The sequence below is a fragment of the Chrysemys picta genome, chromosome 19 (assembly GCF_011386835.1).
Source record: "Chrysemys picta bellii isolate R12L10 chromosome 19, ASM1138683v2, whole genome shotgun sequence".
In the NCBI taxonomy this organism is placed as follows: domain Eukaryota; kingdom Metazoa; phylum Chordata; order Testudines; family Emydidae; genus Chrysemys; species Chrysemys picta.
In genome coordinates this window covers 6,421,165-6,449,016 of record NC_088809.1, presented here as the reverse complement: position 1 = coordinate 6,449,016, position 27,852 = coordinate 6,421,165, and the positions used below count along the sequence as shown (strand labels likewise).

Here is a 27,852-nt window from a genome sequence, read left to right as displayed (position 1 = left end):
GAAATGGGCATAGTTCCTTATTGTATTTCTTAGCGGCGTTGTGAGACTTTAAAGTACCTGGCACAAATTTGTTTTAAATAAAGCTCTTTCTGGCAATGAGCATATCTTGTTCTGTATCAGAGGGGTAGCCGTGTTAGTCTGGATCTGTAAAAAGTGACAAAGAATCCTGTGGCACCTTATAGGCTAACAGACGTATTGGAGCATAGGCTTTTGTGGGTGAATACCCACTTCCGACGAAGTGGAATACCTGCATCCAACGAAGTGGGTATTCACCCACGAAAGCTTATGCTCCAATATATCTGTTAGTCTATAAGGTGCCACAGAACACTCTGTTGCTTTTTACAGATCTTGTTCTGTTATATAACCAAGGATCCAGCCCTAGCAGTTCTGTCTGTCCTTCAGGACCCTATTCCATGGGCCCTGTAGGAGCTGCTGCTGCGATAGCAAGGCTGAGTCAGTCTTCAAGGTGAGGTGAGGTGAGGTAAAGCCATCAGGGACTAGAGTGAAAGGTTTTTAAAGATAGCTATGGCAAGGGGTAAGTTTCAGGACTTTGGCTTGGTAGCTGGCACCCTATTGAATAAAGCTGTACTCCCTCCTTGTAAAGTGCCTGTACATTTATGGTACTATAGCAATCTCCAGTTAAATTAAAAGTTAAGTCTTAATAGAGAACTAGGGTGATCTGATGTCCCAATTTTATAGGGACAATCCCAATAGTTGAGGTTTTGTCTTGTACAGGGGCCTATGCCCACCCCCATTTTTTACACTTGTTAACTGGTCGATGGTCCCCCTATAGAGAAGCCTCTGAAGTGGACCTAGGACCAGCAGAAGCTTTTAACGCCCTGCCCGCGCCTGCGGGGGCCACTGCTGGTTACCGCGCTGTGCGCTGCAGAGGGTTGTTGCAAGGCCCGACTCGCGGACGGGCGCAGGGGGCGCTGTTTCGAACGGTGACGCTGGAGGTACAGTGAGCCCTGGCGTGCGGCAGGGGGCGCTGCGCCTCGGAACGCTCAGGTCCTGCGGGTTCCATCGGGGATTGTTACATGAGCGCCGCGTTCCGTGTCTCGGACATGCCCAAACAGCGCCTCGAACATAAACAATAGTCACCGGCCGCGGCTGGAGTTGCTGGCGGGGGAGCGCGCCAGAGCCGCTCGGCTGGAGACCCCGCGCTGGTTCTTTGGGGGCCTGCTACTGTCGGAGAAGCGGCTCCAGCCTCTACCCCGGTGCCCCCATGGAGGGTCTGTACTCGCTGGGGGTGAGCGTGTTCTCCGACCAGGGCGGCAGGAAATACATGGAGGATGTGACCCAGATCGTGGTGGAGCCGGAGCTGCCGGCCGAAGGGGAGGAGGGCCCCGCTTACAAGGGCGGATCGGGGCCTGGAAGCCAGCGGGCGGCCGAGTCCAGGGCCAGGCACGACCCCCTGCCCGCAAGCTGCCGGGGGAGAGGCGCTAGCCCGAAGGCGGCGGAAGAGGAAGAGCCGTCCCCCGGCTCCAGCCGGTGCCTTCGCCGCTCCGTGGCCTTCTTCGCCGTGTGTGACGGGCACGGGGGCCGGGAGGCGGCCCAGTTCGCTCGGGAGAACCTCTGGGGTTTCATCAAGAAGCAGAAGGGATTCTGCTCCGCCGAGCCGGCCGAGGTGTGCGCGGCCCTGCGCAAAGGCTTCATTGCCTGCCACCGGGCCATGTGGAAAAAGCTGCGTAAGTTACAGGCGCTGCCAGATCGGTTCAGCTTCTCCCTCGCTTCTGCTCCTAATCTTCGTCGCCCCTCCGAACTGTTATCAGGGCGGCAGCCTCCCCCCTTCCCGCTTCTCCCCCTGCCCCTCCCATTTGGGAATTGGTTGGGCAGTGATCGCCTCTCCTCTCTCCACCCCCCCTTTAAGGAGCAGGATAATCGCCTTTTTACTTCTCTGCCTGCTACTTTCCCCCTGTTCCCTCCAATTTGCACCCTCGACCCGGGGTAAAAGGGCAGCACCTGTCTCTTCCCCCTCTCCCCCTTTGGAAACAGGTCAGTATCATCCTGCACTGGGAACAAGACACCACCAAGTTTCTCCATGCACTATTATTGAGAATGGGGGAAACACCCCGGTTTCAGCTATCTCTTTCTTTCTTCACTTTCGACTCCTCTCCTTTTTTTTTTTTTTTAACATACTGGTGAGTTATATGGTTGCAAAGTTTCCCTCCATTGCTGCTGGAAACAGGACGCCAACTTCATCATTATAATCGTTTCAGTCTACATGTGGAGAGACTGCAAATATGTTTCCGGGGGAAAAATGGTTTTCTGGTTCGATCAAGACGTTTGGTAAAGATTATTTGGGGAAGGGAAAGGACCCCATGCTGTGAGGAGACATTGTGATGGATAGAAAGGCACTAGATAAAGACTTTGGATAAAAGAGGAGAGGGTGATTGTGAAGCTGTGTGTTGCCTTGCTAACAATGCAAGTTGGAACCCCTGCTAAATCTGTTCTGTAGATCTTGGTATTTTATGGAGTTATGCATGTGATCACCTCCAGGCTTTCCTTACCTGGAATGCCCTGAGACGAAGGGGGAACTTCTTTTAGTACCAAATGACAGGTTTCAGAGTAGCAGCTGTGTTAGTCTGTATCCGCAAAAAGAACAGGAGTACTTGTGGCACCTTAGAGACTAACAAATTTGTTAGTCTCTAAGGTGCCACAAGTACTCCTGTTCTTTTTAGTACCAAATGGGTCCCTTCAAAAGGACCTGGCAGACATTTTTCCTTAATTGCCCCGTCTCCAGTTCTGCCCATTGATTGCTGATGGGAGGATTCAAAGCATGGCTGCTGCAACTGGGATTATTATTTGTTACTTGTTTTACTATTTGAGTATCTGGGAATATTCTCAGTACATTCCAAAACAAAGAGCACAGTCTCTGCCCTAACAATACAGCATGACATAAGTGAGTGTCCTAATTATGCAAGAGAAGAGGGAAAGATGTAGGTGATGATATTATCATGCATGTGATGTTTCCTTACACATCTAGTAGGTGAGACTGCAGAAGTAAATTTCACAAGGATTTTAAATGTGGTGAGGGTTGTGGCTTATTGATTAGTCTGGGGACCCTTTATGCATATGGGACAGCATGGAAGAAAAGCATGAAGACAAAGGGAGTATGAAGGCTGGCAGGGAGAGGGAACACACAATGAGAACAGGTCAAAGTTGTAGGCAGGAGCACTATGAATATTGGGCCTTGAAGTCGAGGATAAAGTAGGATTCCATGCACAACACAGCAGGGAGCCAATGAAGTGATTCAAAGGGAATGACATGGTTGAAGTAACAGTTGAGACTTTTTGCAAAAACATTTTGGACAGAGCAGGGTTTTCAGGGGTAAGATAAGTATTGGAAAGATCCTGAAAGAACAGGTTGCCATAGTTGGAGTGGGATGTGTGGGGAAAAGTGGCTGTTGGGGCAGAAAGGAAGGAGTGGATTTTAGAGCTATTGTAGAGGAAGAAACAGCAGAACTTGATCAAAGCCTGGATATTAGGGAAAAGAGAGGAGTGGCAGCTGACCCCCAGATTATGGGCTTGCATGACAGGAAGTAGGGTGGTCATATGGACCCAAACAATGGGGAGAGAGCATGGAGGAAAAAGATAATGAGCTTGTTTTCTAGTTGTCTCCCTGCTGAGTGTGGTAACCAAAGGTGGTTTTCGTAGCACGTGCAACCCCCCCCCCCCATAAAAACAAAATTATTGACGTGATGTAGGAAATGCTATGAGCAACAACTGGTGAGTACCAAACAGAGCTTCTGATATATGACTGTTCTAAACAGTTTTCGAGGACAGCTTAAGGCAGGGCACTGTCTTTTGCTGGTAGTTCTGTAACTTCTCTGTAAGTTTTGCAGTAAGCCTTCCTCCCTGATTTCTGGAGCACAAACTTGCTAGCTTTTGCTGCAGGTGCACGAAAACTTGAAGTTTTCATTAACTCCAATGTAGACAAAGCTAGGTTGATGGAAGACTTCTACCAGCAATCTAGCCTCTTGGAGAGGTGGATTAACTACAGTGGTGGGAAAAACCTTTCCTGGCAACGTAGGAAGCAACTACACTGTAGCAGTGTGGCTGCCGCTGTAGTGTTTGTAGCGTACGCATACCCTGAGTGACTGTCCATGGTTACCGCCAATAAGCCATTGACTCCGATATTTCCAAGCTGATGACCAATGTCCTGCAAGAGGGATCTGTCTTTGTTTTGTGGGCAGAGTAAAGCTGAGAGAGAGGAGCATTAAATTGGATTATAAAACTGCTTCGGTGTGTAGCAAAAGCTTTGTTGATCGATGAGGAAAGAGGGTCAGAAAACCAGCATGGGGAGACCAGAAACAAAAGTTTTTTTTTTTTTTAATACTCTACCATGTAATTGCACAACTGTAGTAACCTTATTAGTTTTTCTAACACTGTTTTGCCCATTTAAAAAACAAACAAAAACTGCTCCACAATTTATGTAGGGTTTTAGTGATATTTTTGTGTGGAAGGAAGAAGGGCTTGGTGTGTGCGTGTGTGTGTGTGTGTGTGTGTGTAGAATTAAAACAATACTTACCATCTTGTTGTTTTATTAAATCTCTTGCTACACAGTGACTACAACTAGCTTACGTGTAGTTTAATGGCAGGCTTAGAACACTTGCATTCCCTGGAATGAGCTGTTCCATTCCTGACAGAGTGATCAGACTGATCTGATTCCACGCTTTCTAAGGTAGGTGGGTTGAGTTCCATGCAGTCTGCTGTCTGAGCCTTTTGGAGGAGACCTTAAACAATGAGATCCTGTTTTAGTCTGAATGGAAAACAAAACAAAATAACCACAAGGTCCTTTCTTCAAGAGAAGGGCTTTGTTCTCTTGTTCTTGTTCAAAAATTCTCTTTTCCCCACTATTGTGCACACTGGGCTGGCTGCACTCCTTTGTAATACAAACTCCAAGGTGGTGTCTGTTTTGTCAGTTAGGGTGGGGTATTTGTATTTGTGACACCGGTTTAGTACCAACTACTAGTAATGCGTAAATTTCTAGCTTGTCAAGCCCTGAAGGATTTTCACAGGTGGAAAGAGTAGGCACCTGTCTTAACATGTCTCCAAACAGGTTTTCAACTTGCCCATTTAAAATTCTTCACCGTAATGGTTCAAAATAGTGTTCCTAAATTGCTCTGGACCATTATTGTAGAGTACTGTATGTAGCCTTGTATATAAAAAGGCTGGTGAAGATTTGTTATCACTGTTAACCAGTTTACACACTTCTAATTTGGGGCCTGTCTGTGCCAAAAGTATTAGTGCATGTTAGCACATTTGTCTTCTGTTGTTAAGGACATCCCAAAATCTAACTCCTTTTAAAACAAATTGATACTGTGCAGGAAGAGGTATCTGAGTCTATAACTATTAGGCAGGTGATGGTGTTAGTGCACAGTTGCAGCTATGTTGTAGTCGGACGCTGACACTGAGAATATAATTGTATGATTTAAATGTAAATGTTGGAGTATAGATCCAATGAAGCGAGAAAACTATTGTTGAATTACATTACTTGGACATAACAGCAGTTTCTCATTGTTCCTCTGTTGCCGAACATGTAGGAGAGATTGTTGTTTACAGGCCGTGCGGGTATAATTCTGAGTGGTGAATGCAATTGTGTGGTGGTGTTGTCTCATCTCAATATTCCTCTTTTGATCACTCTCAACTTAGTGCACAATAAAGTGGGCAATAATTCGTCAACTTAATGATGTACAACTTTGCCTTTATAGTTGGGTCATCTTGATCTTGCCTTGCAATAGTCCTCGAACTGTCAGAAAAATCCCTGTTTATAAAAAATCCTACTGAGAGTCCCTCAATCTTAAAGGAACATTACTAAGACCCCTGGTATGCATTGTGTGTGTTTTTAAAACAGATTATGTAAACTTCTTAAGATAGCGTAATTGAGCGAAGGCTCTTTCTCAATGGCCAGGTAGGGAAGAGGAGGGAAGACGCAAGGAACATTTGGGAGCCCTGGCAGTATTTTGAATGAGGGATAGCAGCAGTTGGAACCAGGGGCTTGGGAAGCTGTTGGAGCATTTTGGACAGGGAGAAAACCTAATACTGTCCAGAACAAACAATGCATTGTGGCTTTTAACTGATAAAGTCGCATGTGCTCTCAGTGCATCTGATTTAGGAAAAATAGCTTTTGTCCACCATATTGGATGATCTGGAATATTGGAGTCTGGTATAAACACAGTGCACTGGACTTGTTTTGTCAAAAGGAAACTTGGTCTTACATTTCACATGTACACTTAATGAAAGGGGGAAAAAAAGCTTGAAAGATGCATGTTGCTGGGTTGAGATAATACTCAGTGGCAGGCTTTTGAAGTCCTGTTGGGACCTGTGATCCCACTGAAACAAATACTGAACTTAAGCCTCAGTTCCAGATCACTAGATCAGGTGTGGTTAGGTTTGTGTCAGCACCTGGCTTCTATACACTACAGAAAATCTGAAATTACTGTGCGAATCACCACTGATCTAACACAGCTGTTTTATTGCAGTGTATCCTTTAAGGCAACTAGCTGCAGCTCAAGAGTTAGCTAGGGAATGGGCCACATGAGAATAGTTGTGTAGTCAGTGGTGGATACAGCTTCGTACTTAAAAAAACAAACCAAACCACAAACAAACAGAGAAAGTTAGGATCGTTTGTCTGACCATCTGGTGTTGTGGTTGTAGACACACCTGTAACAACCTGTTATGTCTTTAGTTTACGTTTGTCAGGATGAAAAAGAAATGTACATCTTTATATTTTAGTAATCTTCGTCTTGGCTTGACCCTCGCTTTGGAATTAACACTGAAACAATTTGTACTAAGTCCTTATTTTGGAAATAAAAGTGCATACCTGACTACTCCTGAACCTTTTATTTAGTGTAAGAAAAACAAAAAACACTGTATTGGTGTTTTAAAAACATCCATTCTGCATTAGGGTTATGAAAAGCCTGATTTTTTTTAAAGTGGTTAAAGCAAGGAAATTGAGTTAAAACTGCTACTCTTCTTAACTCTGGGCTTTGTGAGGGTCTTAAAACAATGAAGGGAGGAGGGGATCTGTTAGCTATCTTAAACTTGATAATCTAACGATGAGTGAGATTCAGAGTGAAATGGCAGGTAAAATCCACCTTGCATTAGCTAACTTGAGTTAACAACACCTCCATTACCCCAGTGAAAATAAAGCCGAAGTCTTTTACAAGTGTTCAGCATGACAGCACTTTTCTAAAGTAGGCAGATATCCTCATTTTCTGAAGTGAGAAGAAACTTGAGGCATGTAAGCGCCTTCCCCCAGAGTCATAGTTTTTAGTAATAGATCTGGAGTCTTGACTCATCCACTGATGTCTGATCAGGTCTGCGTTCTTTGAAAGTAGTATTATATTAACAGAATCCTTAGTTCTTTGTTTCCGATTATATACAAGTCACTGAATGCCGCATGTCAGATCCATTTTGGGCTAACGCTCATGGATAAACTCTATCATTACATTTGTTTCAGCTTTTTTAAAATCTTTTTTAGCGTGGCCAATGATAATTAATGTATTGCTTACCCACAGAACAAAGAGGATTTTAATAATTTGGGTTTACTAGTTAAAACGCATCTCTCTCGTAGTTTGAGATCGCATGATCTGAATATCTGAAGAAAGTCCTATTCTAGATTATATGTAGTATTCACCACTAAAACAAATCAAGGCTTAACTTGCTTAAGCCCCTTAATGTTGATGGACATAGGTGTGGCTGAGTGAGAGCTTAAAATCATGAGCTCTTGCTGTATCTGTTTTGTTTTCAAATGTGGGATTTTGGTTACAATGCTTTTCATTTTACGAAAACACTAATTTGATTGTCTAATACATTTCTTTATTGCTAAAAAGGGTTTGTTGCAGCTAATGAGTTCCTACCAGTGTATGTTGTTGTGTAATAAATGCACAGGTTAAATGGAAATGAGGATTTCAGAGTTCTGCCTCAATCTCACCATTTTATGAGTGTATTAAATATATCCACAGTTGTCCTGCTTGCTAGACAAAGCCCTTTTTGATCCACCTGTCAGGTCAAATGGAGTTTGTGTTCAATAAATAATTGGGGATGAAATTGATATCTAATTAAATTTTTAAATGGGGAGGAAGTGGTTTCTGCTGGCTAAACACACCACTGGAAGTTAGGACTCTGGGGTTCTTCTAGACATAATTTTGTCATCGACTTGCTCTGTGGACTTGGACAAGCCTCATTTGCAAAGTGGGTGGGATAGTAGTTGTCCACCTCCCAGAGATCTTGGGACATAATGTTTGTAAAGTAATGTTTGATCCCTTGTTGAATAGTGCTATAGAAGTACACAACATGTTGGCCTGGTCTGCACCTAGAACTTAGGTTGACCTGACTACATCGACCAGGGCTATGAAAAATGATGTGCTCTGAGCACCATAACTTTGGCCCACCTAACCCCTGGTGTACATGTCTTTAAGTCAATGGAATGATTCTTCTTTTGACATAGTCCACCTCTCTGAAAGATGGGAACTATCTACATTGATGGAAAAACTCCTTCTGTCGATGGAAGAAGCCTCTACACCACAATGGGACAGCTGCAGTGCGGTAGCTGTGTGGCTGTAGTGTAAACATATCCTTATTGTCTTGAAGGCTCCAGTCCTTTTGTTCAGTTAACAGAAGGTGAACAGTGGGAAGGCACCTAAACCTGTACAAGTGATAACCTTCAAACAACAGAATTTCTGGACAAGAATTTTAAAGATTATCCATGCCTCTGACTGAAGATTTTGATTCCAAAGAGAGAATCCAAAAAACGTTTCTTTTTTAAACAGTGGCTAAGAAAAATGATAATTGATGCATTGTGTTTGAATGCAGCTGCCCACGTTGTTTTCCTGACTCTGCCTGCACACATTCCTTCTAAATGTTTTATCGGCTTTATGTATACTGGCCAAAGTAATATTTCTCTTCAAGATTTCATTAGTGGGGGCCTTTCTCCACAGTTGTTGTTGGTATAGTGGAGTGCCAGCTCTGCTATAGTTCAGGTTTAGAATAGCGTTCTATTTCATGCTGGACTTCTTAAAGTGCTTTAAAATCTCCAATGTTACTTAGCCATGGTCTACACTGGGCGGGAGAGGGGGTGTCGATTTAAGTTACGCAACTCCAGCTACGTGAATAATGTAGCTGAAGTCAACGTACTTAGATTGAATTACTGTGGTGTCTTCACCGTGGTGAGTCGACTGCTGCCGCTCCCCCGTCGACTCCGCCTGCGCCTCTCGCGGCACTGGAGTACAGGAGTTGATGGGAGAGGGCTCGGGGGTCGATTTATTGCGTCTAGTCTAGACGCGATAAATCCATCCCTGCTGGATCGATCGCTGCTCGCTGATCCGGCTGGAAGTGTAGACATACCCTTTGATTCCTTTGAAATTTGGTGAGCCTTATGGGGGAAAGGGTAGGATTAGTGATCCAAATTTGGGGTCACTTGAAAAGATTTTTTGAGGTACAGCTCCCCCTCCTTGGGGGGGGAAAAAAAGCAGCTTTTCTTAAGATTCATGGATTCTACCAGGGCTGCAATCCTGGCACAAGGGTCTTAATTGCTCGAGAGTTAACCCTAGAGAGTGCATGGCACCCAATATCCCTGGGGGGAGCAAAATTGCAAATAGTATTCGGGAGAGAGTTTAGCTCTCTAGTTAAGCATGTGCCTAATTCTTATGCACCAGATGGATTACTGTGCACACAGAATAGCCAAAAGGCTTTCTAGCCTGCCAGTTTCCGTTGCAGCTGGTCAGCTAAAGCGTGTACGCAGAATCTCTTGATCTACCCTCAGCCAATGTTCAGTTTTCTGCCCTTGAAGTGATAAGGTTTGAAGGCGTGTTGCTAAACTCTGTCTTTAAAAATAAAAATGGGGAAAATGCAATCAAACTGTTTTTGAAAATAAAATAAATTAGACATGTGAATGCTTGCTGGGAGGTGAAGGAGCGGAGGAATGGGGGCAGTAAGTGAAGAGGTGTTTGGGACTCCAGCGAGGAGAGAGTGGATTATGGTGATAGGGGGTTGGGGAGAAGGGTTGGAGGGCTCAGGTGAGGGGGGATGAGGGTTCTTCCCTTTTAATGATGTAATTCTCCCAGGTTAAAGCACCTGGTTTCAAGGCCTAATATGCTGATCTTGCTGTATGTTTTCATTTCCATCCCAGAATATATGGAGGCTGCAACAGGAGCATAGTTGTCTTGAATGGTTCGAGAAGTTGCTGGAACCTAAAGATAACTCATCCTCACTTTACTGATGCTTGTCGGATTAAATAAGTGTATCAGGTTCCTCATGTTGTTTTTGTTCTGTTATAAAGTGGATGCCATAGGAAAGTACATACTGTACTAGGGTATTTACTATACTAGGGTATTTCTGATAGGTGGAATATATACTGCAGTGGAACATACTGAACTATGGGAAATGCAAACTCTTTAATGGTAACCATTGTAAGTGTAAATTGTAAAGTACAATAGATAAAATATGCCAGAGAACCGAATCCCCTTTCTGAAGAGTTTACGGTCTAAAGACATGAGCAGGTGCAGTGCAGAACAGGCATAAGATGAGGTTGCTGTTGACAGTTGGCTTCATGGAATGGTGACCTGTCTGATGTTTGAAGGAGGGAGGGAGGTTGTGGGGCTAGGTGTATCTTAACTGGGGGGCTGCCCTAAACATTAAATGGGCTGTAGGAAAAAATCGTCAAGTCGGGAGTATAGATGAAGTAGACAAAGGGAGCAGTTAGGAGAGAAATTTGGGCACAACTTTTGGAGCAGGAGGGGAGCGTAGGAGGAGATGAAGATAAATGTTGGCAGGGGCAGAGTGGTGACTGAGAAAAAGCAGGAATTTAATGTGAAGAGGAGAGGTTTGAATTTAATGTGGAAGGGGAGGAGGAAAAGCCAGTGTAGATATTTAATATGCATTTAATTCTGAATTGGAGGAGTGTCTCTTGAGTAGTAAGTTTTACATGGGGCTGTGAGACAGCAAACATAAGAAGCCTGTGCAGTTCTGTCCTCATTGTGGACATGTGAATAATTTCCCCTGGGTGATGCAAATAGACAATTTATTTTGAACTACTGTTCAGAATATATTTAAAACCAAAGTACACATAGATATAAAGGCAGTCATTCTGTTCCCTGTAAGGGTTTGTAATGTCCAAACAACTAAGTGACCTGATTTATCTGACACTCCTACAACTTTTAATAGGGAGGTGAACATTAGGCTTCACTGAATCTTGGGAGATATTCTCACCTAACACCATATCTCTTATTTTGTGTGCTTATTTCCTCCAGTAGCAGTCAGACAACTAAACACTGGGAGATGCCTTTCAAAATCCCACCTCAGTATTCTGACCTCAGTATGGATTATTTTTTATTTTTTAATCTGAAGTTAAATTAATTTTATGCTCATAGAAAGGAAGAACCTGAGGGTATTGGTTTGAACCAGTCATAATGTGGTCATACACGCACCTCATTGTAATTTAGTCAGACCTCTCTGACACACCCCTTACTCTTGATCTTCTGTGCCTCTGCTTCCTTGGTTTTTGTTTCTTCATGAATAGAAATTAACAACTGTGCTAAAATCTGTGGGTTTTATTTAACGTAGACCGATGGAGACTATGAAGGCCATTTTCACTGTGGCTTGTGGTTAGGCTTGAAACAGATGAAGAAGAAACACCTATTCAGCCACTCAGTTTCTAGTTTGACTGACACTGGCATGATTTGGCCTGAATATTACTTATTAATCCATTCTTGACATCATTACAAAATATTTTTCTTCAGGTAGTTGTCATATCTTGGGGCTTTTTAAATAATCTCCTAAGGGGGGGGTTAATGACAAGTTTCAGAAAATAAAAATGTAGCTTTTATTTCTCATTGCAGCAGAGTGGCCGAAGACCATGACTGGCCTCCCAAGCACATCAGGAACTACCGCCAGTGTGGTAATTATCCGTGGGTCAAAGATGTATGTGGCGCATGTCGGAGATTCAGGAGTGGTGCTGGGAGTCCAGGATGACCCCAAAGACGACTTCGTTAGGGCTGTGGAGGTGACACAGGACCATAAGCCTGAACTTCCGAAAGAAAAGGAGAGAATCGAAGGGCTTGGGGGCAGGTAACTCTGTGTTTTGTTTCTCATTTCAGTTGTTCATGTCACCGGCCTTTTCCTGCTGATCGAATGGGTTCAAGTCTACTTAAGCATTCGCAGCTCAGTGAACCGGTTTGAACCTTTTTTTCTGTGTTTCTGCCATTTGGGCTCTGACTGTCCAGCGGGTTAGCTGTGGGGAAGTAGTTGTGTTCATTTTACTGTTTGGTACTAATGCCATTTTGCTGGAGGTTTATGGGACGGGGTGATTTTTGATTTCCGAATGGAAGCCCAAAGAAAATCTCCAAAGTAAGAAGTATATTTGGGATTCTGAAAAAAGTGGGAGGGGAAGGGAAGGGTGGTTGCTGACTGACCTTGTTCTCCTTGACTTAAGAGTATTTGAAAGAGAAATTTGTTTTTCCATGTAAATATTAACTAGGAGCCGTAGAGCGCTTTTTCTATCAAATGAAGAAAATATTAAGGTTTTGGTAGCAACGTGGTGTCATTTTGCAGTTGGTAAGGCCTCTATTGGAATACAGTACCCTGTACTGGCAATAGATCCTAATTAGATATGGAAGATACCATCTATCTGCTCTATAAAAGTAAAATTTCTGATGCATTTTACATTGCCCTAGGGGTAACAATGCCAGCTGTAGAACAGGCCTTGCAAGACTTTTCTTTAAAGAAAACTCAGATCACAAATGAATAACAGAACATAGATGTATATTTAAACACTGTAAATCTGAACATTAAGTCATAGTATTTGAACATTGCTACCTCCTCTACTTGCCAAAGCTGAGTTTAGGTTTCTTTTCCATGAACTGACTGATGTTAAAACATCCCAGAAGGAGTCGAATTGCAGTTCATGCATGTTCCCTATAACTGAGAGGTAGGGGAGCAAGCAGGAAGCCTTGTCAGATGGCACCAGTGCTGTGAAACAAACCTCAGGGCTCGAATCTGGCACAGCTTCACAGGAGCCCTATGGTCTTTTGTTCAACAGTACTGCACCAGATGGATGGGCACCGTTCCCTTCTTTTAGCAGTTCAGAACGCAGAGATCACTGAAGGTTTTCCTGTTGACATCGTTCACACAAGAACCCTGTCAGCTCATTAACCTTCAGATATTTGTGTCTTTAGCAGGTGGAAGCAGATCAGCTAGCTGCATTTGGGATAAGAGGTTTCTGAAATGATAACTTGCTGTTTCACTAGGTTAGTGCCTGTAGCTGTTACAGGTTTCCAAATGTGCTTTTCTGTCACTGGCTGAAGGACACGGAATATATTTTGAAGTTCCTAGTTGCAAGTGGGCATTTCCCAGAATTTCCTTTTTTACAGGAGTGGTGGGGATTGATATTGTCGTCTTGTTGGTGGTCCTTCAGCTTTTCCCAGAGTTGGTGACGAAACTGGCAGAGACTGCCCAGCTACTCCCAGAACTGTGAGACGTGCCACTGGGCAGGAGTATAGTGGGATTGTGCTAGCAGGACATCTTCACTTCCCGTGAGAGAGAGGGGAAAAGGTGATGGGAGAAGAGGAGAATTGGATCTGCTAGTCAAATTAAGAAAGCTTCCCCGCTAAAAATCTGTTTAAATGTCAGTGTGGGATGGGATCTTCTTCCAGGCAGAAATAACATTAACATGATTTGGCCCTAGGGTTCCAAATGGGCATGGTGAATCTGAGGATATAGTCTTTGTGATCCTTCCTCTTATGCATATCACACCATGCCACGCAATAATGGGGCTCAATTCATCACTGATGTAAGGGCTTCAAAGTCCTTGGAGTTGCACCTGGAATAAATGTCGTACAAGGAGTTTGGAGGCTGCTCCGTAGCTTTTCAGTGTCTGATTGCCTATGGCTAGTCCATAAGTGAAGCTAGCTTTGGTGCCTGGTCCATAGCTTCTTGGAGAGTGAGCTCATTACCAAGCTGCACCAGTGCCTTTTTCCACTACCTCTTCTGGGTATATGGCTCATCGCCTCCCACCACAATAAGCCTCTTATTCCGCATAGCTTCTCCTTCATGTCCCCAATAACTGTATGTGAGCGAACTAATTTCACTGCTCCACATCTGAGAGCAGGTGTTAAAATTTAAATGTAGAGCTGTTTCTTTCATTCGGGCTTGAGAGCAGATGACTGTTCTGTTATTTCTGCCTCCTGTTGCTACTCTAGCAAGAAAACCTCTACATTAAGACTGTTTAAGGTGGCTCTTTTCAAAAAAAAATTTTTTTTTTTAAACCACTCACTCCTGCTGCTGACTATCAGAGTCATGGCGGATAGTAGTAAACGAAAGAGAGAACCCTAAATAACAGTACCCCTTTGGAATTTGACATTGATGTTATACAGCCCAGCATCTCAGGGGAACAAACTTTCAGTTTGTCGTCTCCTCTGATGTGAGGGAGACATTTAGTGGCGTTCAGGTGATCAGCAGGAGGCCAAAAATCCCCATAGCTTTTCATCTCTTTTTCTGTCCCCTTTGCCTCGTCTGCCAAAGCTGGGCTAAAAACCTCAAATTATCACAATCTTACTGTGTTCTGAAGGATGCGTGTACACTGCAGGCCTTAACCGAGGTCATAGCATTAATTCCATACACAGTAGGGGTAACTGTTTCTGTAACTTAAACCATACAAAGTCAGCTGGGTTGTGACTAATTGTTTTTTTTAATCTCCACCCCTTTGTTTCTAATACCTCTAGTGTGATCAATAAGTCTGGTGTGAATCGGGTTGTCTGGAAGAGACCTCGGCTGACTCACAATGGCCCAGTGCGGAGGAGTACAGTCATTGACCAGATTCCATTCCTGGCCGTGGCACGAGCACTTGGTAAGTGGTGTCCAGGCCTAGCACCGGAGAAGTAAGATCCCTAAATGTTGAAGCCACAAAACAAGCAGCAGTATCTTTTTATAGAAGGGAAGATGTCCCTGCATATAGAGCATCAGAGCAGTGTGAATAGAGAATTTCCCAAATTTGGCTTAATGGGTGAGTGAAAGCTCTCCCCTGTGATATACAGGACGTGTGTCCCTGTTAGTCTTGCGAAGCTGGCTTCTTCACTTCAACACAAGTTTCCCCCTCCTCCCCCCCCCTTAGAGGTGATATGTATCTGTGAGCTGGAGGGCATGCTGAGTCTTCTCTGTTGAAATAAATGGAAACCACTCCAGAATGCTTGATGAGGTGATATCCAGCATTATTGCAGTAAAATATGAAAGACTTGATTCTTCCCTTTGTGATGTTGCCTACTATTTTCCATCTAAAGTTCCCAGGAAATAACAGAAGAATTACTGCCAAGACTTAGCCATATATTTTTACATACATATTTTTGCCTTTGGTGATCCCATAAAGGGGTTAGTAGGGGAAGCATGTTGGGCAGAATCCTGTTCAGAAGGCAGGTTGGCCATGTGTTTTGGGTCTGCCATGTATTGTGTAAGAACTCTTGGAGGAAATGCTCTGTAGTTTGGCAGCAGTTGGCAAAAACCATTTGATGTCCCTACATGCTGAAGAGTCTTTTCTTGTCACTTCCTTCCCCTGGATTTAAATGCTGAATCTAGCTTTGTACAACTCTGTCTCTTCCTTTCCCCTCTGTGCTCTTAGTTGGGAATGCTCTGTTCACGTCTGAAGACGACCTGTTGGGTACAGCTTTTAGGAAAGGTGATTTCTAATTCTTGTATTTTACTTATAAATACAATACCATGACTTCACTCATCTTGGGATAGTTAGTCAGCACTCTTATGACTGCATCATTGTTCCTCAGCCAGCCAGTAGAGGCTGTCATGTGAGGCAGTCTGGCAGCACTAAGTTTGCTGTCTCACTTAGTAATTGCTTAGTAATATTGCCACTGGCTTACAAGCCAGTGCTGTTTGTGCTTCACCTGAAACTGTCGAATGCTAAGAGCAAGTGATATTACTCTTTTGTGTGACAATAACAGACACATAGCAAGTGTAGGTATCGTGGCAAACTTGGGGTGTGGAGAAAGCAAGGTGAGGGATCAGGTAAAGAACATGGCTTGACATGGCAAAAAGTAACACGACTCTTCTTTAAATTATATTAGTAGTCTCTGTGTAACACCTTGCAAGTGTTCATTATGTTTCAAAACCCCGTGGGAGACATTATCCTTGTTTCGTAGGTGGTGAAACAGAGCCAGAGAGGTTAAGTGACTTGCTCAAGGTTAGGAGACATAGAGCTGTGGAACAAACCCAGGAATCATAACTTTCAGTCTTGCACTCCAGTTACTAGGCAAAACATGCACTTGCTCCTCTTTCCTACAGGTAAGCATGTATTGCTCTGGAGACTGTGTAAAAGGTAGAAGAGTTTTTAATTTGGTTAAAGGTTCATTCTCTCCTTTCCTTCTTCCTTTTTGTGGTTTTGAACCAGTTATGTGAATTTTCCAGAAGATTCAGTGGTGTTTGGGTCTGATTCCTCTCAGCAAGTCAGACAAAAGAGTTTTGGCTGGTTTCTATGTGCAGATGGGTATTCAGCGCATGATCCATCTGTTAGGCTCCTATTGTGGCCTTTACAAGTCTCATCTGGATGGAAAGGGTTGCTGGAGAGTCTGGGTTCAAGAGAGGAGAAAATGAGAAGATTTGTCCTGTGGCAGCAGTTCTTGCATTTGAAGTCAAGCATGCTTGGATCTTTAAAAAGATGTTCCTAGATGACCTTAAGATGCCAAGTTTACACTGGCTTGAATGACAATGTTTTGGTGTAAACTCTTCACATCCTCTCCGTGCATGAGGTATGGCCAACCTCTTGGGAAAAGGAACGCAGCTGTGTTCCTTTCCCTAGGACTCAGATGGTGCACAGATGCTCAGTTTGGAAACCGGATTTGACTCTGTGAGGGGCATGCTGGCCTCAAAAGCTGCTTACACAAGGCCGACCACAACTAAAATCATTGGTATTCATGCTACTAAGCTCTGTTCGACCACTTGGCTGGCTCCCAGCATTGCTGCTCTGGTTGGCACCAACACTTCATGCACTGGAGTCTCTCCAAGTAATTCAGTTTGCTCTGACGCTAATAACCAGGTTAACCCTGACATACTTTTCTGTTACCAGCACTGTAGTCAATTTCACTAGTTACCAGTACAACGAATGGCTCCGCTGTGCCCAGATTTGGGCATTACACTAATTTTTTGCAGGATGCCAGTAACATAAAATATAGATACCAGCTGTACAGGTAGCTAAATGATTGTCTAGGCCAAATTTTTTTGCCAGGGGAACGTCAGTCTGCTAAATAGGCATTCCCATCTGCCTCTAGCAGGCACTGGTACAGAAGTTCATCTGCTCACAGACTGCAAATTTCTGAACACAGACAAGGTAATTATATCTTGTGGTGTTCCTAGCTTTTGCTCTTCTGACACTTCACAGTGTATTAATGTGATTTCCCAACTTTCTGCAGCTCAGGTCTGTTCCTTAATCTCTTTTTATTCTGATATGGAAATGGGGACATCTTAATTTTGATGATCTATTGATTTTCCTTCTCTAAACCTGGTCATCGCTGTAAGGAATGCAGTGAACATTTTAAATATAGCCAATGCCATAGAAAAACAAATATTTGGACAGCAAACTTGAGATTGGCACAGTATATGAGCCATCCTGGTGAAATTAATTCTCCCCAAATTCCCGTTGCTCTTCTACTTGGGCACACTATCCTTCTGCCCTGAACTAAACAGTGGTGCTGTATATTCTTAAACAGCATCTGCTTTCCACTTCAGTGGTGACTGTAATTAAGTAATGTATGAAGTAATCTATTTATATCCTATCAACCCCTCTATCGGATGTGTAAGTTTTTAATTAGTTACTTTTCTGTAAAGTGCCTAGTGTGCTGCTGTTGCTATGTAAATGTATATAAGGTGCCCTTAGATCTTCTAATGACATGCTATAGAGGTGCAAACGATTGTATTGTAATTTAAACATAAATATTTGTACTTAACTCTTCTGAAAAAAGCCCACCTTACTGTAGAATGTGCCCAGTTTGGTTTGTAATGGCTATTTATGGCTATTTATGGACACTGTATAACCCCCTCAAGCTGTTAACACCTCAGATTTTTAGGGAGGCCTCAAAATGTGGCACCACCCATGTGGCTCAGATGGGAGTTGGGTCTTCTAAGCACTTGCTCTGCAGAACATGTTTGTGTCAAATGATCCACACTCACCACTTCCCCACTGTAGATTTACAGGCCACTCCTATTACAAGCCACTCCCATTTCGGGAATAGTGTTGCAAAGACTCCACTGAACATGCTCACAGACAGCATTTTGGGGAGAAATCTCAAAGAGCAGACTAGCCTTTCCAGAACAGCCATTCTCCAGAAAGCATGTGGTAAAATAGATTTCCCTGCCTCTCCCTCTCCCTCACTTTTAGAAAGATTGCCAGATGGGTAGCACTTCAATTACATTCCTTATCAAAGTTACATTAACCCGTTAGCTTCTGCAGAGACTTCTGTGATCAAATATGGCTGTCTTTCAATGCTCTATGGGTGAGTGGCCAGGTACCTGGTAGGTAGCACGGGGGTGCATCTCTTGCTCCCATGTACTTGGTTCAATCGGAAGAAGTAGTTAGCTTCGATGTTGAAGAAATAATTCTGAAGTAAATGTCTGGTCTGTTTTTATCTTTGTTTTTTGGTAGCATCCAAAGGCCCCAATCTCTATATGGGCCCTGTTATAATACGTTGTGGTGTACAGACCTAGCAAGGATGTTGTCTCGGCTCTGAATAGCTTAAATGGTCATTTGAAAAAGGAAGCAATGGCTGAGTATAACAACAGTAGGAGAAGAGATTAAAGCAATCATAAAATCACAGAGTTGTATAGGCCGGCTATGCACACAACTGGATCCTTATGAATATTTCTTTAGCTGGTATTTATAAGTTATTTCCTGCTGTTCCACAACCTGGCCAAGATTAGTTGGCTAGTACCTTGTGGGCATCGTAGCAGGAGTGGGTCTTGAGAGAGCCTTGCAAATCACGTGGGCAGTTTCTTGGTGGGGCAGTGGCTCAGATCTGAACCCAGTTCTTATTTTCTGTAGGATTTTCGTTTTTTTTTTTTTTTTTTTTTTTTTTTGTCCCCAGGAGGACTGGTCCAGAGCCAAAATCAGCAACTGTCAGTGAGATTACATAGTGTGAGAGGCCTTGGTTCATCATAGTTGAATAGTTCTCTTAATTCTTCATAAACAGTGAAACCTATACTTAGGCACTCCATAGTTAAACTCTTTACTTGACATGGCCACTTTAAGTATACCCTTGTGATTTCTTGTGTCTGTATGCATGTTTATAATTTTTGTATGTGTGCGCTAGGAAAGCCAGGTTTTTTTTTTGGGGTGGCTGCATAATATAGGCCTGATTCTAATTTTAATAAGTACATTAGGATTCCTGCTGACACCTAAAATAGATGCACCATATACTGGGACACTAAACGCATAATATCTACCAGAATGCTGGCTCTTACAGAGTTACTTACATAGGAGCGGCATGTCAGAGCAGCCCATTGAATGCCAGAATTGTCTTGTACATTTTTTTTTCATGTGCATGCCGGGAAATGCTAGGGTGGCAGGTCTAGTTGACTTCAGATTATCTAATTAGGTCCTTGTATAAAGATTTAGTTTTCATGTTCATTGAACTGTTAAAAAAGAAAAATCAGTTACAGTGCAGAGTGGGCATAATTTTCACACGTATGCTTTTTAGGTCACGTGTATCGGTTCATACTTAGGATTATTCTTTATGCTGTGTCCTATTAAATTACAGTTTAAGATGTAGATACATACTAACATTAGAGATTGCAAAGCATTGTCCAGATTCTATTGATAAGAGACTGAGTGGTGAAAACAATTATTTGATGGTAGCTGAGAGTACTGCCTACTGTCCCTTTATAAGACTTTTTTAAAAAGAATCTTAATACCTAATTAATAGTGTGAGGATTGCTCATCTGAGGTGAAACCTGAATACATTACCCATTTGAATGTACATGCTTATGCATCAGGAGATAAAGATTCCTACTGCATCTCTGTTTAACTCTCTATAATCATCCTAAATTATGGATTCAGAGTAAAGACATCCAAATTATTTGAAGATGTATTGTTAGCAGAAATTAGCACTTCTTCTCTCTCAAGAACAGTCTTCTCTTTTAAGCTTGCACATCTTTAAGTTGAAGGAAAAAAGTGAAGAAAAAATAAAACCTTCTATGTTGAAGGTAACACTAAACAACCCTAGCTTTTTGGGCTACTTCCACTGTTGACTCTGACTTTCATTTAACTCAGGACATTTTAAAACAACAAGGTAGCGTTGCTGTGAACGTAAAATAAATCTGAAATATTTTTATATTATTTTCAGCTAAAATTTTGTCAAAAGGAATTTGCCCTAGAGATGTCCTTCATCAGTCTGTGGAATCCTCCCCAAAAGTTTTCTGTTGAAGAAAATAGCATAGAGGTCTGAATAAAGTGCAGAATATACATTTCAGCTCCTATCGGGTGACAAGTCTGTGCTGTCTTGTTTGAGTTATAGGATTCATGTTGGAGCACATGTGGATCCATTTACCTTGAAAGAGAATTTTTTTCCTTCTAGCTGTCTCTGGAGTTCCCTGTGCATGACTCTTTCTCTTCCTTGAAGTTGTACTAAAAACAATAATTGTTATTTTTAAAGATGGAATCATCTCCATTTTTTGGCCACTTTGTTCCCCCTTGTGTTCTTATTTTTCTCTATTCACGCAGCTGGCCAAAATACTACAGAGAAGTGGCTGTCCCTTTGGGATCTGAAATGCCTTCTTAGTGCTCACTGAGGGATGTGATTCCAGACCAAAAGTCACAAGGCAGCCTTCCATATTCACTTCTTTCTTTCCTCTCTCCCATTTCCACATCATAGTTTGTAACCTCCTTTCATATTTTTTTTTTTTTGGGTTGACCCAATAATTCTTGGGTTCTCTATTCTCTCTCTCTCTCCCCTCCCCTCCTTGTTTCAGATCCCTTTCAGTCTTAGATGCTTCCTGCATCCAGCTAAGTACACTCCTATGTCTTGTTTGTTCTGCAGGTGTAATAAAAGGGTTTATGCCTTATTGGCATCTATGTAACTTACCTGCATACTCCCGGTAGCTTTGCCCTTCCTTTTTCCTGGAATAAGTTTAATAGATCAGGTTATTTCCATCTTGTAAAAATACATTACGCCGCACTTGTATGATTTTTTCCCCTTGCGACTGCAGTAAAGATGCCCCCTTGTGGCTATAGAAGAAATAGTTAAGAAATATTAAGCCACTAGTTTTAGTGAAAAGTCCTTTTTCCATTTGCAAATGAGCCTGAATGAGCTATATGGTTACTGTACAAACCCTTGTAGAGATTTAATTCCTAGCAATGCTGCCTCATTCGGAGTGGGAAGAAGAAATTCTGAGCTCCTTTGCTTGCGTTGATAGGCCAAAAATCTATGAGATATAAGTTTAATTAAAAAGTTACTGTGGGATAAATGAAATTGAGGTTGTCTTTTTCTTTTCATTGTGACTTGTTAAAGTAGACTCCCCCCCTCAAAATTAAAAGTTGTTTATTTAATACAAAAACATGTTACAGAAATGTAAGGAAAAGGTTTGATTTGAGCAATTCTTTTGTAGCAAATTTTTGCTTTGAGAGAGATAGGGGACTGGACTGGATTGAAGTCTGAGTACATTATAAACTACCAGGTTTTTTTTTTTTTTTTTCAAAAACTACTTTCCTGACTACAGTTGGGATGCAAGCAGATTCTAAAATGTGATCCAAAAATAGAACAATAACCAGGTAAGGGGGAAATACACTGCTTAATACTTTAAAAAATGAACTGAATTAGGCCCAGACAGCACACAGTGCACAAAAAGAGTTGGTATTTTAGGGCTAAACGTTTACTCAGTAGAGATGAATGTCTTTTGTGAAGTGTGTCTGAAATCTTTTCATGTTCATGTAGTCTAAGCACCAGCACTATGCTTGTTGGGGGGAGGGATAGCTCAGTGGTTTGAGCATTGGCCTGCTAAACCCAGGGTTGTGGGTTCAATCCTTGAGGGGGCCACCTAGGGATCTGGGGCAAAAAAAACAACAACAAAAAAACCTGTCAGGGACAGTACTTGGTCCTGCTAGTGAAGGCAGGGGACTGGACTCAATGACCTTTCAAGGTCCCTTCTAGTTCTATGAGATAGGTCTCTCTCTCTCTATATATATATAGTTGTGTAGACATGCATACCGCTTCTGCCCTGGAAACTTACTCTAGAAAGTTTATTCCAGTGTCAGATGATTTGATCTGCTGGGAGATGTAGAAGGAGTGGTCACTTTTCCCCCAAATACAAAAAATCCCTGGTCATAAGACTGTAGAATGACAGGATTTTTAACAAATCGTGTAACATGTGGCATCACATGATTTTAATTAAGAACAAAGATGGAGTGTGGTCTTGTGAATGGAGTCTGGGAGCCTGCAACTCCTGATTTTCTGATACTGGCTCTGCTGTTAGCATGGCTGTAGGCAAGTCATATTGCCTTGCTTCCTCAATTTCCCGATCTATAAAAGGAGGTACCTGCCTGCTTTACTGAGCTACTGAATTAATGTTTGTAAAGCACTCATTAATTAGGGAGAATTGTGCATTTTACCTCTGCATGATTTTATCTAATCGCCCGTCCTTTTTTCTAATATTGAAGCATAGATTTCGCTACATAAGGCTTGCTGTTTTCCCTAGTTTTATGCCACTTCACCACCACCACCATGGTAGATGCTGCAATCTCCAGCTGGCCAGTGGAAAATACACAGTTGACATCCGTGTTCTGCCTGTGCAGCAACTCTAAAAAGCGTTGGTTTACACTCTGTCATACGCTACACCAGTGGTGCCCAACCTTATTACCCAGGAGGGCCCCATAAACCTAAACACAATCTTCTGTGGGCCAGACAGATTCTGCATATTCTAATGAGATTTAAAGTCACCTGTATTGACTTTTATATTTTAAGTTCCGCTTCTTTGGTATGTATTTAGATAGAAACAACCTATGTCCCTTATTGTTTCTTTACACACTTGTGTAAACTAAAATGCTGTAAACATGCCGACAAAATTCGAATGAATCGGCTGTTAGTATATCGTATTGAAGCAGGCCATGGGCCTAATGAAATATTCTGGTGGGCCGTGTTCGGTCCGCGGGCTGTAGGTTGAACACTCCTGTGCTACACCATTTAAAAAAACAAAACGTACTGCCTCACCCCAGTGATATGCCTGGTCTCTATCTGGCCCCGGGCGCAAGGTGTTCTGAGGTGAACTGTATGGCTCTATCTGCTGTGCTGAAGATGGGTCAGGAGAACAAGATTCGTTTGCCTGCCTGACTAGCGAACAAGCTGGTGGATGGACTCTTTTGAGGGTGGGGAAGGAGGTGGATGATAGATTCCCCCAATATACTCCATTAATAATATTGATGTGCTGCTCAGCTTGATTTTTGTTTGCTGTCATGATTAAAACGGGGCTGGATTGCAAAAAAGTGCTGCATAAATATGTGAATATTTTTAAAATTGTTGCTGTGCGGTATGGTGTCCGGGTCCAAATGATATTCATTAGGTAGTCAGTCCATACAAAAGAAGCCAAAACAGCCATTTTTCTATCCTGGGACTCGTTCCTCTCCCCCACCCAACTTAGACTTCATATGAATGCAGCTGACTGCCTTCCACACCATTTGTGAGGACTGCTTGCTTCTCCCTAGTCTAAGGAAAGTGTAGCTGGGGCAGGAATATACTTTTATGGGGTTTTCCCCAGGCCAGAGGACCAAAATGCAGATGGTTTTTCTCCTTTCTCAGCTAGTCCTATCCAAAGCTCCATTTGGCCTATCCGTTAAGTGAGAGTTACTCGTGGCAGGGTAATGCTGCTCCGCTTGCTTGTAATTTTGTATGCAGTTCTTGCTTATTCTATGAAGGTTTTCAGCTTGAAGGCTTCACAGCTAGGCTGCATTTAATAGTATTGCATTTCAACTGTACGCCCATGGTGAATTTGAATGGCCACCTTCAGAGGAGTAATGTTAGGGAAAATGGCTTCAGACCATCTGTGATAAAGAATTCCTTTTGGCAAAATATACATGCTTAGCAAAACACGACTTGGAGAGCAGTCTATCCACTCCAGTTCAATGAGTTTTGGAAATACTATTTTCTAGACCAACTTTCCATCTGCTGTTGCTACTACTAGATTCATTTTTCTTTTCTTGATTTATCTAGACAAGCAAGTGAATAGTACCTCATAGCTTTTGGTTAGCGACAGATGCACAGATTTAAAGGCCAGAAGAGGACCGCTAGAATCATCCTGCATAACATGGCCCATAGAATTTCACCAAATGATTTCTGCACACAACTTCTGTTTTAGCTAGAGGTATCCAGTCTTGCTATAGGAAAGACTGATGGTATGGCGAGTTTTCTGTAGTAGCTAGGAAGGATGGGCTTATTATGATTAAGGAACTGGACTGGGACTGAGGTGATTTGAGTTCAGTTCCTGGTGTGCTCTCACAGGCTTCCTGTGTCTCCTTGGCAAGTCCCTTAATTTCTTTACGTCTCAGTTCCCTGTCTATTAATTGGGAACGACAGTAGTCTTACTTCTTTTGTCGTGTCACTTTATATTGTGAGTTCTTCGTACTTTGTGTTTATACAATGCTTAGCACAATGGATTGCTGTCAGTTGGGCCTCTAGGTGCTGCTGTAATACACATAATAATTGCAGCAATGGGGCTTGCTTCATTCCAACTGACAGTGCCAAATTCCCTCCTCCAGCTTCAATTTCAACTTGAACGTAGCCCTCTGAATTAAAAACTTTCAGCCCTTCACAGTGAGGCTTATAGGATGCCAAGCACCTTTAGCTCCCACTGAAGCCAAAAGAAGTGGAGAGGGCTCGGCACCACCACATGATTGGATCCAAAATGAGTTGTCTAGGAGGGATGAACCCTGTGTACTGTCTTGTCTTCTGGATTATGGGTCTTGATGTAGTGCTTCTGTGCTGTCTGCTTATTCCATTCTTGGGAGTCATTTAGCTCCTGACCCAAGACACCGTGGTGGTGTGATGCTCAGGAGACCACATCCGTTGTTTTGAAAGCAGGATCATTTATTGTTTATCATTACTCTGCTGTTTTTCAGAAAGGGCAGCAGGTGGAGTTGGGCATATGCGTGTGACATGCAAGCACTCATGTGCACTGAAACTAAGATGATTGATGTAGTATCGGGGTGTGTAACTTAGGACTGTCCATTTTAACTTTAAGTATACCACATCTTCTCTATATCAAAGAGTATCTTATATGATATATGGTGAGCATAATGCCCATTCTGTTTGTACATAATGGGGAAATTAGATCCTCAAAGGGAACAAGGAATAAAGAAATTAGCGTTTATGAAAAAGAGAACTGATAAGAGACAAAGCTCCAACATAGAAATCTGTGTGCCTGAAAAGGGAAGAGAAAATCAAATTAATGTATACAGTTATTCTCTTGTATTGAACTGAAGCATTTTATGTAACTATAGATTATGCTTTGGCAATCATATAAGTGCTACAGCTGTTAAAAGGAAGTTTTTGTGAGAAAAGACTACCTTGAGCAAGTTTTTTGCTTTAGATTCTCTAGCGCAGGGGTTCTCAAACTTCATTGCACCATGACCCCCTTCTGACAACAAAAATTACTACATGACCCCACACGGGGGGGACTGATGCCTGAGCCCGTCCGAGCTCCACTGCCCAAGGGGTGGGGGAAAGCCAAAGACCAAGGGCTTCAGCCCCAGATCGGGGGCCTGTAAATTGAGCACCATCACCCAAGGCTGAAGCTTTTGGGCTTCAGCCCCAGGGGGTGGGACTCGGGCTTCTGTTTCAGCCCCGGGCCCCAGCAAGTCTTAACGCCAGCCCTGACCCACAGTTTGAGAACCGCTGCTCTAGAGTTCTGTTAACCTGTACTAATGTTTTCTTCACCTTAAGTCCCAGCCTTTCCCCCACTTACAGGTTTCTAATAATCAAAATGAAACATGCATATTAAACTATGGAAAACTGAAAAGCTTCTCTATCCGTTAGAATGGGCAGATATGCACACTCATTTTCATTGGCCAACCAAGTCATTAAAGTGAGGGCCCCTCCTCCTGCTGCTGCTCCTTCTCCTCTCCATTAGTATTAATCCTTCTTTTTTGCTTTTGCCCTCAGCTGTAAGAAAAAGAAAGTTTGTCTTAAAATTATTCCCCCGCAGTGCTGAAGGTAATGAATGTGATATGCTCTTTGCACATGCACAATGAAATAAAAAAAATCCACATTACCCATTGGTAAGTACACAATGCAACCACTGAACCTCGCTTATATAATTAAATAACCGAAGCTGAAACACAAACCACTCAGAGCAAAGAAATTCTTAGATTGTTGCTTCCTGGTAATTCTTCAGCATCACTTCTAAAGATGCCCCTCTTCTTGAATGTAAGTAAAATAGCACCTACAGAAATACTGGCAGGAAATGCACATGTACATTGTGAAGGTGTATTATTGACACAGTTTAAAAAAAAAAGCAGGTCCCCTTCTGTATGGTGAGCTCAATGTGCTTTATAAACATTTAATGATAACATCTTGGAAGTAGAGAAATATCCCCTCAGTTTTCCCATCTGTAAGGCTGGGGTAAGTGACATTTCCAAGGTCACAGAATAAGTCCCAGATAGATTGGAAAATGGAACCCACAAGTCTTGACACCCAGTCCACTACTCTAGTTTTTAGACCACACTGCTTGCACTGTCCCCTCCCTCCGTCTCATGCTCTTATGACATGCTGTCCAGAAACTTGCTTGTGAATGTAGAAAGGGAGACTCCTGTTTAAGAAGCAAGGCTCCAACATGCTGCTGTGTTACATGCCACACATATAAAAATGAGCTTCAGGACAACGGCACTGTGCAGTTGTACCCTGTGAAGACCATGTGCTCTTGTTGATTCACAGAGGGAGTTCAGTATTTAGCAGCTATCAGGTCTTCAGATCCCTTACCGGTGGCAAGATCGGTTGCTTATAGCTAAGGCTGCGGAGGTCACGGATTCCGTGACTTCAGCAGCCGGTGCAGCTGGCTTAGGGGCTGCCTGAGACGAGCTGCCCCTGGGCCAGCAGCAGCAGTTTGGGTGTGGGAGAGGGCTCAGGGCCTGGGCAGGGTGTTGAGGTGCGGGGGGTGCTTGCCTGGGGGTGGGGAGCTCCCCAGCTCCAACCGGCATGTCCTTGCAGCTCCTAGGCAGACGGGTCAGGGGGCTCCGTGTGCTGCCTGTGCCCGCAAACATCACCCCTGCAGCTCCCATTGGCTGCAGCTCCCAGCCAGTGGGAGCTGCGGAACCAGTGCTTGTGGTGGGAGCAGCACGTGGAGCCCCCCTGGCTGCTCCTCCCTCTAGGAACTTCAGGGACATGCCGGTTGGAGCTGGGTAGGGAGCCTGCTAGCCCCCCCAGCCCTCTGCCCCCCCCCCCCCCCCCCCCCAGCACTAGCAGGGGTCCCGGGCCGTGTGCTGCTGCTCCCCCCCCCCCCCCCCCCCCCCAGCCACTGGCGGGAATCCCGGGTCACCTCCACCCAGCAGCCGTGGCTCCCCGGCCCAAGTTTTAGTTAGGGGTATATAGTAAATTTGAATTTTTGTTTACTGCCCGTGACCTGTCCATGACTTTCACTAAAAATACCCGTGACTAAAACATAGCCTTATTTATAACACCTATAGGGTACAAGTCCTATTCATAGATTCTAGGACTGGAAGGGACCTCGAGAGGTCATCGAGTCCAGTCCCCTGCCCGCATGGCAGGACCAAATACTGTCTAGACCATCCCTGATAGACCTTTATCTAACCTACTCTTAAATATCTCCAGAGATGGAGATGGAGGAATACTTCTTCAAAACCACCTAGAAATCTTTGCAG

At 43.2% G+C, this 27,852-nt stretch overlaps 1 protein-coding gene across 2 annotated transcripts in view; it reads left to right on the top strand.

The window, feature by feature from the left end:
• The first annotated feature begins 105 nt into the window (after window positions 1-105).
• Window positions 106-27,852, top strand: part of PPM1D (protein phosphatase, Mg2+/Mn2+ dependent 1D) — a 39,120-nt gene continuing 11,373 nt past the window's right edge. For both annotated transcript variants that reach the window (XM_005298805.5, XM_065573044.1), the window contains exons 1-3: window positions 106-1,688; window positions 11,843-12,071; window positions 14,723-14,847. In XM_005298805.5, the coding sequence (XP_005298862.2) occupies window positions 1,226-1,688; window positions 11,843-12,071; window positions 14,723-14,847 (817 nt within the window). In that variant the 5' untranslated portion in view covers window positions 106-1,225. The remainder of the gene's footprint in view (window positions 1,689-11,842; window positions 12,072-14,722; window positions 14,848-27,852) is intronic.